The sequence below is a fragment of the Homarus americanus genome, unplaced genomic scaffold (genome assembly GCF_018991925.1).
Source record: "Homarus americanus isolate GMGI-L3 unplaced genomic scaffold, GMGI_Hamer_2.0 scaffold55640, whole genome shotgun sequence".
NCBI lineage: Eukaryota > Metazoa > Arthropoda > Malacostraca > Decapoda > Nephropidae > Homarus > Homarus americanus.
The window spans coordinates 6,363,257-6,376,540 of NW_024713650.1; the positions used below are offsets into that span (position 1 = coordinate 6,363,257).

The following is a 13,284-nucleotide window of genomic DNA, read 5'->3' on the forward strand; positions in this document are numbered from 1 at the left end:
TTCTTTATCCACTCCATAAACCTGTAGGGTTTCTTCTTCCCCTCCTAGCTTGATGCTGATATCCACTGTTCCCTTTAGCACTGTGCAGTGTCCAGTTATCCCACACAGCTGCTGCGACGTCTCAGGTAGTGTTTAATGACTACCCACGTCTGGCCTCACAAAAGTCTGCTCCGAGGCTGTGTTGATCACCACCGGACACCTTACGCCATCTATCATACCTTCAACCTGGACACTGCTTACAGTGGCTCGGTTGCATTTCATAAATATTGGGGCTCTGGTGAGACAGGCTGGTCGTTGCCCCTCAGCACCAGCCATCTTTAGTTTCCCGTCTTGGAATTATGTGGTCACTTACTCTTGAAGTGTCCATCTTCTCCACACGTCCAACATCCTCTCTTCTCCATGTTCTTCCCGGTATTGCCCTTCTCTCGCTCTCGTTTCCGCTTGTAACAGTCCTCATGTTTATGCTTAATCTTATTTTGCGATACCAGCAGGTTCCTTTAAATCTCTCCGTCTCTTGAACTTGGCCCTTTCGTGCTTTAAACCCCGAGCTAGACTCCGCCCTGAAGCTTGGTAAACTTGATCTCACAGAAGATTCAAACTCCAGGGCTCTAGCTAAACATTCCTGTAGAGTTACATGTTGGGACCGCCGCTTCACCTGAATCTTGAGCTGCGTGCTGTCTAATGCGTCCACAAACTGGTCCATCAACAACACGACTAACAGATCAGGTGATGCTCCAGGGTACGCCCTATGAGCCCTAATTTCCTGGTCTTGAGCAAGCTGTTGCAGTGTTTCACCTCGGTTTCGGGTTACATAATCTGGCCCTGTAAACCTCATTTTAGTGCTTGGTTCCATAACTTTGTTCCAGTACCTTTACCAGTGACATTCAACTTGTCTTGTCAACTGGCAGAAAACCTCCATAGCTGCGCCCTTAAGACTCGTGGTTAATTGCACTGCACACTGCTTGTCGTCCCACCCATTTTGTTCAGCCAGTAACTCAAACTGTGCCTGGTATGCTTCCCAGGAGACCTTGCCGTCGAATTTCTGTGGTTTGGTCTTCACTGGCTTTCTTGGATAGTTCCCCACTTCACTTGACGTAGCTCGGGGTCTGAACTGAGGAGCTCTGTAATTTAGCTCAACACTTCCTTTTTCTACTGCTCATCATATTTTCCAGAATTTTCAACACTATTCATTCCCCTCGGAGCGTGCATAAACGATGTTTCACGCACACCGTCACAATTATAGGAGTCACTGGATCTTGGCTGATATCCTGCTGTTAGACAATTCTAAAGAACTTCCATCTTGCTATTGAGTTTCTGTTGCTCACTGTTCACCACTGTTAGCGCCTCTCGTACCTCTGTGATCTCACCACTCACTTATTGTTTTTACCGTTTCTATTTCCCCACTTCAACTTGCACCTCATGAAATACATCACTGGCAGAGCTTCATCCCGTTTATGAATTTCGATCTCTTCCTGTAGTTGCTGCTTTTGTTCTTCTCTCTTCCTGCAGTTGTTCTTAAATTTTCACTTGCAGAAGCATATTTCATTATTTCTGCTCTTCTCATTGTTCTTGGAGTAGTTGTTTCTGTTCTCATTATTTCTGCAGTGATTTTGTTCTGTTCTCGTTGCGATTGTAAGAATTGCATCAGGTCAACCATGGAAATCCCCCCTTGCTAGGCCTGGTTTCTGGTCTGGTCTGGACCTTCAATCTTGACTGATATCTCACTGCTAGGCTATTCCTACTCCTGACACCAGTATTACGACCCTCCTCCTTTCACCACTTACCCAGCTTCCACCACCAGTTATCAGCGGTCAGGGTCATATGTACAGAAGCAGTAGATATCTTACAAGAGTTGTCGAATTACCACTGGTAATTTTCCGACGATCAGTATCAGTGTGCACTGTAGTCCTCTTTAATGGTTACTTATTCTTCACAACACTGTTCACAGGGTAATGTCTTCACTGCTGGACATTGAACATATAGTCAGCAAACTATCAGTGTACAACTCCTTAGTCTTTTCACTTTATTTAGATCACAACAATTCCACAATACTTGCACAACAATTATCTTCAGTTGTCCTACTAGGCTCGTTCTTTACACAATGAGCAAAAACAGTTGACTAACTGAGTCAGCTTGAACTGGCCACTTTGCCTTTAGGCTATTTCGGCCGAAGCAGTTTGTTTTTTGAGTCATTTTCTTTGGACTTCGCACGCTTCCACTTATACTGTACACAGTACAGTATATATCCCAGAGCACTCTAGCACAACCCAGAGACGCCTGGGTGGTTCAAGAACGTTCTGCTCTGATCGAGGCTTACAATAAGAAGTAAATCATAAAAAAGATGCCATGCATTCTAGAATATTCTTACATAAGTAATACATCAATACATACACGAGTCTCCCTAGACTTATCAAAATAACTGCTGCTTGGGACAGAAAATAATCAAAACACCAAGTTCACAAACATTATCATACCAAATTATGCCTCGACATAATAATAGTAACAATATTATTATCATTAATACAAAACTATTATTTAGGAGCAAATGTCAGTTTGCATCCTTGACTAGAATATCTTAAGCTAGTTAAATCATCAACTGCACTTTGGAAACTCCCCCTTGCAAAAAAAAACTTCAGACGTATGGGGTGGGAGTCCTGGGAATACATGAAACAACCTTGCCGCTCTACCAATATCTCGCCAAGTATATCCCTACTTGGTTTTTTTTTTTTTACGGGGAATAGCCCACCAGGTACAGGTCACTGACCCAACAGGGCCTGGGGGAAATGAGAGTAAATTTTAAATTAAAAGTAGAAAAGGTAAAGGTTATATTAATCTACACCGCGAAGATGCCAGACAACCAACTTTTTAAAGTGAGACATTACATGAGCATGGAAACACAGAAGAAAGGCAGTGACGTGTCCAGGACATTTTGGATGAGGTGACCAAGGTGGGGGGGGAGGGGGGGCAGGATATATAAGTGAACGCCAGGTGATAGAAATGCTTAGATACAGCGGTTCAATTAATTACTGCTTCAACTTAGGTTTTTACATCTTTCTATTGAAATAATTCATTCATCAATTTCAAAACTTACTGTATGACATTATCATTTCCATGTTTGAACTCAAGATGACTCTGCTGTAGGAGCACACAACACTAAGTGTCTGTTATAACTGTACAGTAAAACAGTACCAACTTAAACCTGTTGAAGAATAAAGATAACTCAAGATGACTCTGCTGTAGGAGCACACAACACTAAGTGTCTGCTGTAACTGTACAGTAAAACAGTACCAACTTAAACCTGTTGAAGAATAAAGATAACTCAAGATGACTCTGCTGTAGGAGCACACAACACTAAGTGTCTGCTATAACTGTACAGTAAAACAGTACCAACTTAAACCTGTTGAAGAATAAAGATAACTCAAGATGACTCTGCTGTAGGAGCACACAACACTAAGTGTCTGCTGTAACTGTACAGTAAAACAGTACCAACTTAAACCTGTTGAAGAATAAAGATAACTCAAGATGACTCTGCTGTAGGGCACACAACACTAAGTGTCTGCTGTAACTGTACAGTAAAACAGTACCAACTTAAACCTGTTGAAGAATAAAGATAACTCAAGATGACTCTGCTGAGGAGCACACAACACTAAGTGTCTGCTGTAACTGTACAGTAAACAGTACCAACTTAAACCTGTTGAAGAATAAAGATAACTCAAGATGACTCTGCTGTAGGAGCACACAACACTAAGTGTCTTACTACAACTGTACAGTAAACCAGTACCAACTAAACCTGTTGAAGAATAAAGATAACTCAAGATGACTCTGCTGTAGGAGCACACAACACTAAAGTGTCTGTAGTAACTGTACAGTAAAACAGTACCAACTTAAACCTGTTGAAGAATAAAGATAACTCAAGATGACTCTGTTGTAGGGCACACAACACTAAGTGTCTGCTATAACTGTACAGTAAAACAGTACCAACAAACCTGTTGAAGAATAAAGATAACTCAAGATGACTCTGCTGTAGGAGCACACAACACTAAGTGTCTGCTGTAACTGTACAGTAAACAGTACCAACTTAAACCTGTTGAAGAATAAAGATAACTCAAGATGACTCTATAGGGCACACAACACTAAGTGTCTGCTATAACTGTACAGTAAAACAGTACCAACTTAAACCTGTTGAAGAATAAAGATAACTCAAGATGACTCTGCTGTAGGAGCACACAACACTAAGTGTCTGCTGTAACTGTACAGTAAAACAGTACCAACTTAAACCTGTTGAAGAATAAAGATAACTCAAGATGACTCTGCTGTTCAGTTTTCCACCCATAATATTTTCAGGGAATAAAGAATGTATTTCAGTTATTCAAACAAGGCTGTTCTCAACCAGTAATGTCCAAATGAGGTCACGCCACAGTAACTTTAGAGTAGTGACGATACACGGTAAGGTGATAATCCACTTCACTCTCTTTATTGAATATATTATAAACGAAATATAAATTAAATTTCAGTAATATTATGAACATTGTTCAAAATCACACTGTAATACATGAGCTCAAAAAAGAACATAAAATCCACATAAAGTTCACAGCCACATCCCTTATATTGCAGAGCTACATAATGTACACCTTTAGAACAGCTGAATACACCTGTTCTCGTGCTGGATAGCGATTATTTTAATAAACTCGTCCATGTCTAATGACTTAGCTCTTCTAGCCTCAATGGTGAGAACACCCGGGTTACTGTCCGCCATAGTTGTGAGCAAACGGCTCTTTATGAGCTTAACAGCTGAGAAGCTGCGCTCACAGGCAGCGCTGCTTACTGGGAGGGCCAAGGCACAGGCGGAACAGTTCATTAAAGACCTCTTGGTAGGGCTCTAGGAACACCGTTACCTATAATACACTGGACAGCTTCTGCATTCCACTTTGAGTTTTCCTTTCCCAAATCCTCTTTGTTTGGTGCAGCTTATGGCTGAGATCTTCAACATCACACTCATAGATCTCTGCTAAGAGAAATACAGCTTCCTCCTCCACTTGCTCTTTGGGTTCAGGGCATGTATTCCTTTCATGATGTCACAATTTGGTTCAGAGAAGCGTCTCTACAACTCACAAACAATGGTGTCCTTGATGGGGTAGAATATCCTCCTGCTGAAGCTCTCCTTGTCAGCAACGTTACACTTATTGTGGATGTTACAATAGACCCACCCAGTCTGCAGTTGATTTTTGTGACCTCTTCTCAGCATTTTCAACAGCAACATTGCACTGATTAGCAGTGTCTACAATGCCTTTCCATAGCTCCTCAACAAATAACTCGTTCCTGTACTTCTGAATTGTATCCTGAAGTGCTTCAACCAAATCCACCTCCCTAGCTAGGTCAAGCGAAGGTGATTGTAGCATGTCCGATAGCAACTTAGTAGCCCCAAGGAGTTTTCTACAAGTTGCAAGAAGACCAATAAATGAGAGGACTATTTGTGTAAGGAAACCCTCGACCTTCTACAGATCTGTCTCCACTGTTTTCAAGGTCTGTCTCATGCAGAACACGTAATATAGCAGGCAATCTATCCACTAGATTCCTGCAAGCCAAACTACCTACAGGCCCACCTGGTGTACAGGCCAAGTACCTACAGGCCCACCTGGTGTACAGGCCAAGTACCTACAGGCCCACCTGGTGTACAACAGGCTAGCACCACAGGCCCACCTGGTGTACAGGCTGGCACCTACAGGCCCATCTGGTGTACAGGCCATGCCTACAGGCCCACCTGGTGTACAGGCCAAGTGCCTACAGGCCCACCTGGTGTACAGGCCACACCTACAGGCCCACCTGGTGTACAGGCCAGCACCCACAGGCCCACCTGGTGTACAGGCCAAGCACCCACAGGCCCACCTGGTACAGGCAAGTGCCTACAGGCCCACCTGGTGTACAGGCCAAGTACCCACAGGCCCACCTGGTGTGTACAGGCCATACCTACAGGCCCACCTGGTGTACAGGCCAGCACCCACAGGCCCACCTGGTGTACAGGCCAAGTGCCTACAGGCCCACCTGGTGTACACAGGCTGGCACCACAGGCCCACCTGGTGTACAGGCCAGCACCCACAGGCCCACCTGTACAGGCCAAGTACCTACAGGCCCACCTGGTGTACAGGCCAGTACCTACAGGCCCACCTGGTGTACAGGCTGGGCACCTACAGGCCCATCTGGTGTACAGGCCAAGTACAGGCCCACCTGGTGTACAGGCCAGCACCTACAGGCCCACCTGGTGTACAGGCCAAGTACCTACAGGCCCACCTGGTGTACAGGCCAAGCAATACACAGGCCCACCTGGTGTACAGGCCAAGTACCTACAGGCCCACCTGGTGTACAGGCCAAGGCACCCACAGGCCCACCTGGTGTGCACAGGCCAAGTGCCTACAGGCCCACCTGGTGTACAGGCCACACCTACAGGCCCACCTGGTGTACAGGCCAGTACCTACAGGCCCATCTGGTGTACAGGCCACACCCACAGGCCCATCTGGTGTACAGGCCAAGTACCTACAGGCCCACCTGGTGTACAGGCCACACCCACAGGCCCATCTGGTGTACAGGCCAGCACCCAGGCCCATCCTGGTGTACAGGCCAAGTACCCACAGGCCCACCTGGTGGCTCAGGCCAAGTACCCACAGGCCCATCTGGTGTACAGGCCACACCTACAGGCCCACCTGGTGTACAGGGCTACACCCACAGGCCCACCTGGTGTACAGGCCCAAGTACCTACAGGCCCACCTGGTGTACAGCCAAGTGCCTACAGGCCCATCTGGTGTACAGGCCAGTACCCACAGGCCCATCTGGTGTACAGGCCAAGTACCTACAGGCCCACCTGGTGTACAGGCCAAGTACCTACAGGCCCACCTGGTGTACAGGCCAAGTGCCTACAGGCCCACCTGGTGTACAGGCCAAGTGCCTACAGGCCCACCTGGTGTACAGGCCAGTACCTACAGGCCCACCTGGTACAGGCCAAGTACCTACAGGCCCACCTGGTGTACAGGCCAGCACCACAGGCCCACCTGGTGTACAGGCCACACCCACAGGCCCACACCGTGTACAGGCCAAGTACCACAGGCCCACCTGGTGTACAGGCCAAGGCACCTACAGGCCCACCTGGTGTACAGGCCAAGTACCCACAGGCCCACCTGGTGCCAGGCCAAGTACCCACAGGCCCACCTGGTGTACAGGCCAAGCACCAGGCCCATCTGGTACAGGCCAAGTACCTACAGGCCCATCTGGTGTACAGGCCAAGTACCTACAGGCCCATCTGGTGTACAGGCCAAGTGCCTACAGGCCCACCTGGTGTACAGGCCAAGTACCTACAGCCCACCTGGTGTACAGGCCAAGTACCCACAGGCCCACCTGGTGTACAGGCCGAGCACCCACAGGCCCATCTGGTGTACACACAGCACCCACAGGCCCACCTGGTGTACAGGCCAATGCCTACAGGCCCACCTGGTGTACAGGCCAAGTGCCCTACAGGCCCACCTGGTGTACAGGCCAAGTGCCTACAGGCCCACCTGGTGTACAGGCCAAGTACCCTACAGGCCCACCTGGTGTACAGGCCAAGTTACAGGCCCACCTGGTGTACAGGCCAGGGCACCTACAGGCCCATCTGGTGTACAGGCCAAAGTACCTACAGGCCCACCTGGTGTACAGGCCAATGCCTACAGGCCCACCTGGTGTACAGGCCAAGTGCCTACAGGCCCACCTGGTATACAGGCCAAGTGCCTACAGGCCCCTGGTGTAGGCCAGTACCCTACAGGCCCACCTGGTGTACAGGCCAGTGCCTACAGGCCCACCTGGTGTCACAGGCCACCCTACAGGCCCACCTGGTGTACAGGCCAAGTACCTACAGGCCCACCTGGTGTACAGGCCAAGTACTACAGGCCCACCTGGTGTACAGGCCAAGTACCTACAGGCCCATCTGGTGTACAGGCCAAGTACCTACTGGCCCACCTGGTGTACAGGCCAAGTACCTACAGGCCCACCTGGTGTACAGGCCAAGTACCTACAGGCCCACCTGGTGTACAGGCCAAGTATCTACAGGCCCATCTGGTGTACAGGCCAAGTACCTGACCCACCTGGTGTACAGGCCAAGTACCTACAGGCCCATCTGGTGTACAGGCCAAGTACCTACTGGCCCACCTGGTGTACAGGCCAAGTACCTACAGGCCCACCTGGTGTACAGGCCAAGTACCTACAGGCCCACCTGGTGTACAGGCCAAGTACCTACAGGCCCAGCTCGTGTCGCAAAGTTTTTGGGCTCACCTCCGTACATTTTCCTCTGAACATCCATCCACTTCTGGTGCACATAGTACCCTGACATGTACACGTAGAGCTTCTGAAGCAGTGAAAACAAAAACATTCAGCCTCAGGAACTAACTTCACAGTGTCAACTAGCACCAGGTTAAGGCAGTGTGTATTACAGTGTACATAGAAAGCATGTTTAGCTTCTGCCTTTATTCTGACTGTCACTCCAAAGTGTTTCCCACTCATTACTGCTGCCCCATCATAACCTTTTATTCCGGTTGTCACTCCAAAGTGTTTCCCACTCATTACTGCTGCCCCATCATAACCTTGACCAGGCAGAGGATGATCTTTTCTGTGAGCGCTTCAGCATCTTAGAGGATGGCTTGTTTGAATTCTAGGAAGCTTTCATGCACCGCTCCATTATAATAGTACCTAACTACAGCTGTTATTTTTTCTTTAGGTCTTTTGTTTCGTCAACAATAACAGAGAACACTTTACTTTCCTTTACTTCCTAACTTATACTGTAGTGTCACGCACCATATTTGCCAAACATTATAGAATTTCACTCTGTAATATATTGCTGGTATATTTAGCATTGCCACTGGCCTTCATTTTTTCCCTCCCACCGAGTCGTGCTTTGCAATCATTTCCAAAATTGTTAAAAAGTTTCCTTGTTTAAGTTGTCATCTGTCTCATAGTGGCCCCTTTGTGCAATATTTTGTATTGCCGTCAAGAGAAGTACTTCAGTCACCGTTTTAAGTATGTGAAATTTCTTGTACTTCTTATTTACTGAACAGTGTGGACCTCATAATCATTGCGCTGCGCTCGAAGTTGAGTTAATTAATTTGTTCACCGACCTATCACCGTACACATTTCACCAATTCTGAGTGGGAGGCCACTAGGGTGGCCAATCAGATTTCAGGGGGGCCGTGGCCACCCCAGGCCACCCCTTGGACATGCACTGCACCGTGGGCAAGACGTGTGTTACGAGCCCACGGCCTTGCCGGCAGTACACAGGATGCCAAATCCACCAAACATTACCCGTTAAAGTACCTGTAAAAGAGAGAGAGTGAAGTAATATTGTGGTGAAGAGAAAGGGAAGAAAGATTATCAACTAAAGGAGGAGAGTTAATAAGACGAAATGCCTTTGATTCCACCCTATCTAACAGTTGGACAGAAGAAGAGCCACCCCAGATATGAGAGCAGTACTCCAAGTTAGGACGAATGAATCCCTTATAAACTTGAAGCAACTGCTCAGGAGTGAAGTAGCTACGGCATCTGTACGGCATTCCCGGCTTTCGGGAGGCAGCTTTAGCTATATTAAGGATGTGTGGCTTCCTTGACATATTGGGAAATCTGTAGCACCACAGCAGTCGGCGGTCATCAATTTGTAGAGGGTCCAAAGGCTCCCTAAACGCCCTTACCAACAGAGTGCGCAGTCATGACCTAAAGCAATCAGTGGTAATACTGGAGGCTAATACCACGAGACATTGTTCAGTTTTTTCAACAGATGTTCTTATCATTATAGTAAGTACAAGTGATCGTGGGCACTTCGTGCCCGGTGGCGAGTCCGGTGGTACAGTTTACCGAGGTTGTTATAATCATGGTCGTTGTTGTTATAATCATGGTCGTGGTTGTTATAATCATGGTCGTGGTTGTTATAATCATAGTCGTGGTTATTAGGTACTGTAAGTATCTAGTATACTATAGGAAGGAATAGAATAAAGGTTAGAATAATTAGTTAAAGAAATATTCTCCATAAGGAGAGGTTAAAATCATAAAACAAAAACAAATTATTATGAATCACCGATGATCATTCCGAGATAAATTATATTATGAAGAGAAGTGACCTTGATTCTGGTTAGATTAGTCACCATCTGCTTAAGTCATCACCTGTGTTAAGTCATCATAGTCATCATCTACATTAGTCAGTTTTAGGCCCATCTCACATGACTGACCAACCATGGATGTTCTTTCCGTGCGAGGGTGTTAGTTTTCAATGCGTCTTATTATTTACGCTGGTGGATGTAAGACCTCCTACCCTCACTGACGCAGCTGTGGTCAATTTGGTGTTATTCTTGTTTATAAATGCCTTCTAATCTGTCTCAAGTCTATCCGTCCTGTCTATTGCCATCCCAACTGTCTGTTCGTCTGCGTGGTGTTTGAATGTAAGCCCGTCTGTACTAATGTGAACCAGTCAGTCAGCTGTCTGTCTGTCATGTTAGTTGCCATATTGTCTATTTGTGCATGTATGAATCTGTCTATTTTTGTCAACCTCCTGTCTGTTTCGCTGTCTATATTCACCCTGTGTCTATTGTAGTCATCTTCTCCATGCATTCCTGTTATTATCTTTTTATCTCTTCTCCTTTTCCATGAGCCACAGGAATAAGTATACACTGTCGCTGTAAGGTCGTCTGGTAACTGCACATCCAGATGCATGATGAAACTCAGCTCCCCCCCCCCACCTGTTATCTCGAACTATTTTCTGTTTCCCTTCTTTATTCTTTTATTTACTCATCTTCCTTCCTTTACTAATCCAAACAACATTAAAAAAAAAGTAGGCTAAGAAAAAAGTGGGGGAGGAGGAGGGAGCGATACGATAACTGCAATCGTGGGCCGACAGCTACAGCGAATGAGGGTGCGCCAAGTCCGTATACTTGCATCATTTTTTATCGTAAATTTAATTGTTAACTAATGCCTTCCTAAAGAAACCTTCGACATGGGACCAGGTTTGTTCCACTCTACGAATTTTTTGCGATTTTTCCACCAAGTTTGATGAAAAACGATTGTGCCGTTTCGGCTGCCTAGAACAGACAAACAGACACACACACATACATTGGGATAGCGCTATAGTATATTAGATTTTAAAAGAGGCGACATGTAGAAGAACCTAATAGAACCTAACCTAACCAATAAAAGAAAACTGCCTAACCTTACCTAACTTCCTAACTGGGGGACGGACCCGCCATATTAAACAGAAACTACTTATTTTCATATCTGGTACCAATGAAAGCAACTTTGGTGAAGTGTCACGGTGTAATTTTATATTTTTTGTGGACGTGAGAGTGCACTCGGACCAAGTGAGTAAGTTTTAAGCAAACTGCGCAGACAAGAACATTCACCGACTCGGCAGATTTTTTGGAGGAGTACATGAAGTGAATAATTAATTTCTTCACGTATAAAGCATGTACACGGGCGGATCAAAGGGGGGTCCTGGTGGTAAGGACCCCCATTTTCGTCAGAAAATTCCAATCCTTTTGCTTTAATGCAGTATTGTACTCCTGCGATTTCATAAGAACATAAGAATGGAGGAAACTGCAGCGGACCTATTGGCCCATACTGGGCAGTCCCCTTTACACCCAACCCCTATTGCTCATATATCCATCCAACCTACAGTATGTTTGAAGCTATCCAGCGTGTTCGAGTTAATAATGATATTTGGTAACTTGTTCCACTCGTTCACTACTCTATTTCCAAACCATTGTTTACCTCTCTCGCGCCTAAATGTAAATATGTCTAATTTAAAACCATTGTTACGAGTTCGCTCCTGGTTGGATAGTTGAGTGCATTTGTAATGCCACCTTTGTTTAGCCCTGATTTACATATACACACCTCTATCATATCGCCCCTCATTCTACGTCTCTCGAGGGAGTGCAAATTAAGATGCTTTAACCTGTCTCTGTACTCAAGGTTCCTAATGCCCGGGATTAGTCTTGTCATTCTCCTCTGAATTCTTTAGAGAGATTCTATATCCATTTTGTAGCACGGTGACCAGAACTAAACTGCATAATCCAAGTCTGGTCTTGAAACAGCTCACACTCGGTGCCGTCACAACACTCTCTGGCAGGTTGTTCCAATAGTTCACAATTCTCACTCCGAAAATGTTTACAACTCATTATATATATATAGTGTGTATGGGGCGTCTGATGGCTGTAATAATTCCATCACTGACATACTTATGAGTTCTTGCACGTGGCTTTTCATTCTCCAATTGTCTTCCTTATGTTTTTTATTGTATCTGCGATCCAGTCCTGGGTGTTGTTTCATAATGCTTAGTGATATGCATACTGTACGTATTTCTTAGCTGTGAGCATAACATGTTGATGCTTCATGACCATCGATGCGTTGTTAATAGTGTAGGGTGGTTATCATCTCTTGTAAAGGTGTTGGGGTGACCTTGACCTTGACCATTGGCTTTGTTGAGTCTCATTTGAAGAAAAAAATTTCCCGTCGATCAAAAAAGATACCAGTCAGATCAGAAACAGGAGGATTTCAGTACAATGACTTAACCACTGTACGATGATTTAATCCCTTGAGTATGATAACTGAACTCCCTGAGTACGATGACTTAACCCCTTGAGTACGATGACTTAACCCCCGAGAACAATATCATTATACCAGAGGAGTTAAGTCATCGTACTCAAGGGATTCAGTCATCATACTCAGGGGGTTCAGTCATCATACTCAAGGGGTTAAGTCATCGTACGACCCTTAATGTAACAGCTACCAAAGAGGCCTGAAATACCCATTTGGAATTTTAAACATAGGAATATTACCGAGAGTTTCAAGACCTAGAAAAGATCGAAGAAGCAAGTGGTCAAGTCAAGATATAAATTTCGACAATAAAACCTTGATTATATGTCGTAAAGCTCATAGTCCGCCATTTAGAGAAGAATTGGATATATGAATGTCAAGACTGCCCACAATGCTATATGTACACGAGACCTTGTCCACCCACAGCGGTAGTCTCTCATTGTAAATTTGACGTCAATTTGGGTATTCTCTTCGGTTACATGGGCCAGATTGGCTTGCGCTTACATGACCTTTTAAGTTATAATATGCGAGCCTATGGGAAACTATTTTTGAGCAGCAAGTTAAGTGTGGAAGTTGTGACAGTCTAATGATGGCATTATTTAGGTTTTATGAAACTACGAATTTACCCGTGTGTGTGTGTGTGTGTTGAATTAAGTAGTTCAATACGTTCTCACTAGTTCGAGGAATTCTACA

At 45.5% G+C, this 13,284-nt stretch overlaps 2 protein-coding genes across 7 annotated transcripts in view; both read left to right on the plus strand.

The window, feature by feature from the left end:
- LOC121874129 (importin subunit alpha-4-like) overlaps positions 1–13,284 on the plus strand; it is an 83,424-nt gene that overhangs the window by 20,237 nt on the left and 49,903 nt on the right. The gene's annotated exons all lie outside the window — the stretch shown is intronic.
- Positions 5,398–8,315, plus strand: LOC121874559 (adhesive plaque matrix protein-like). The gene is made up of 2 exons (XM_042378753.1): positions 5,398–5,523; positions 5,682–8,315. The coding sequence occupies exons 1-2, from the start codon at positions 5,398–5,400 to the stop codon at positions 8,313–8,315; spliced, it is 2,760 nt and encodes a 919-aa protein (XP_042234687.1).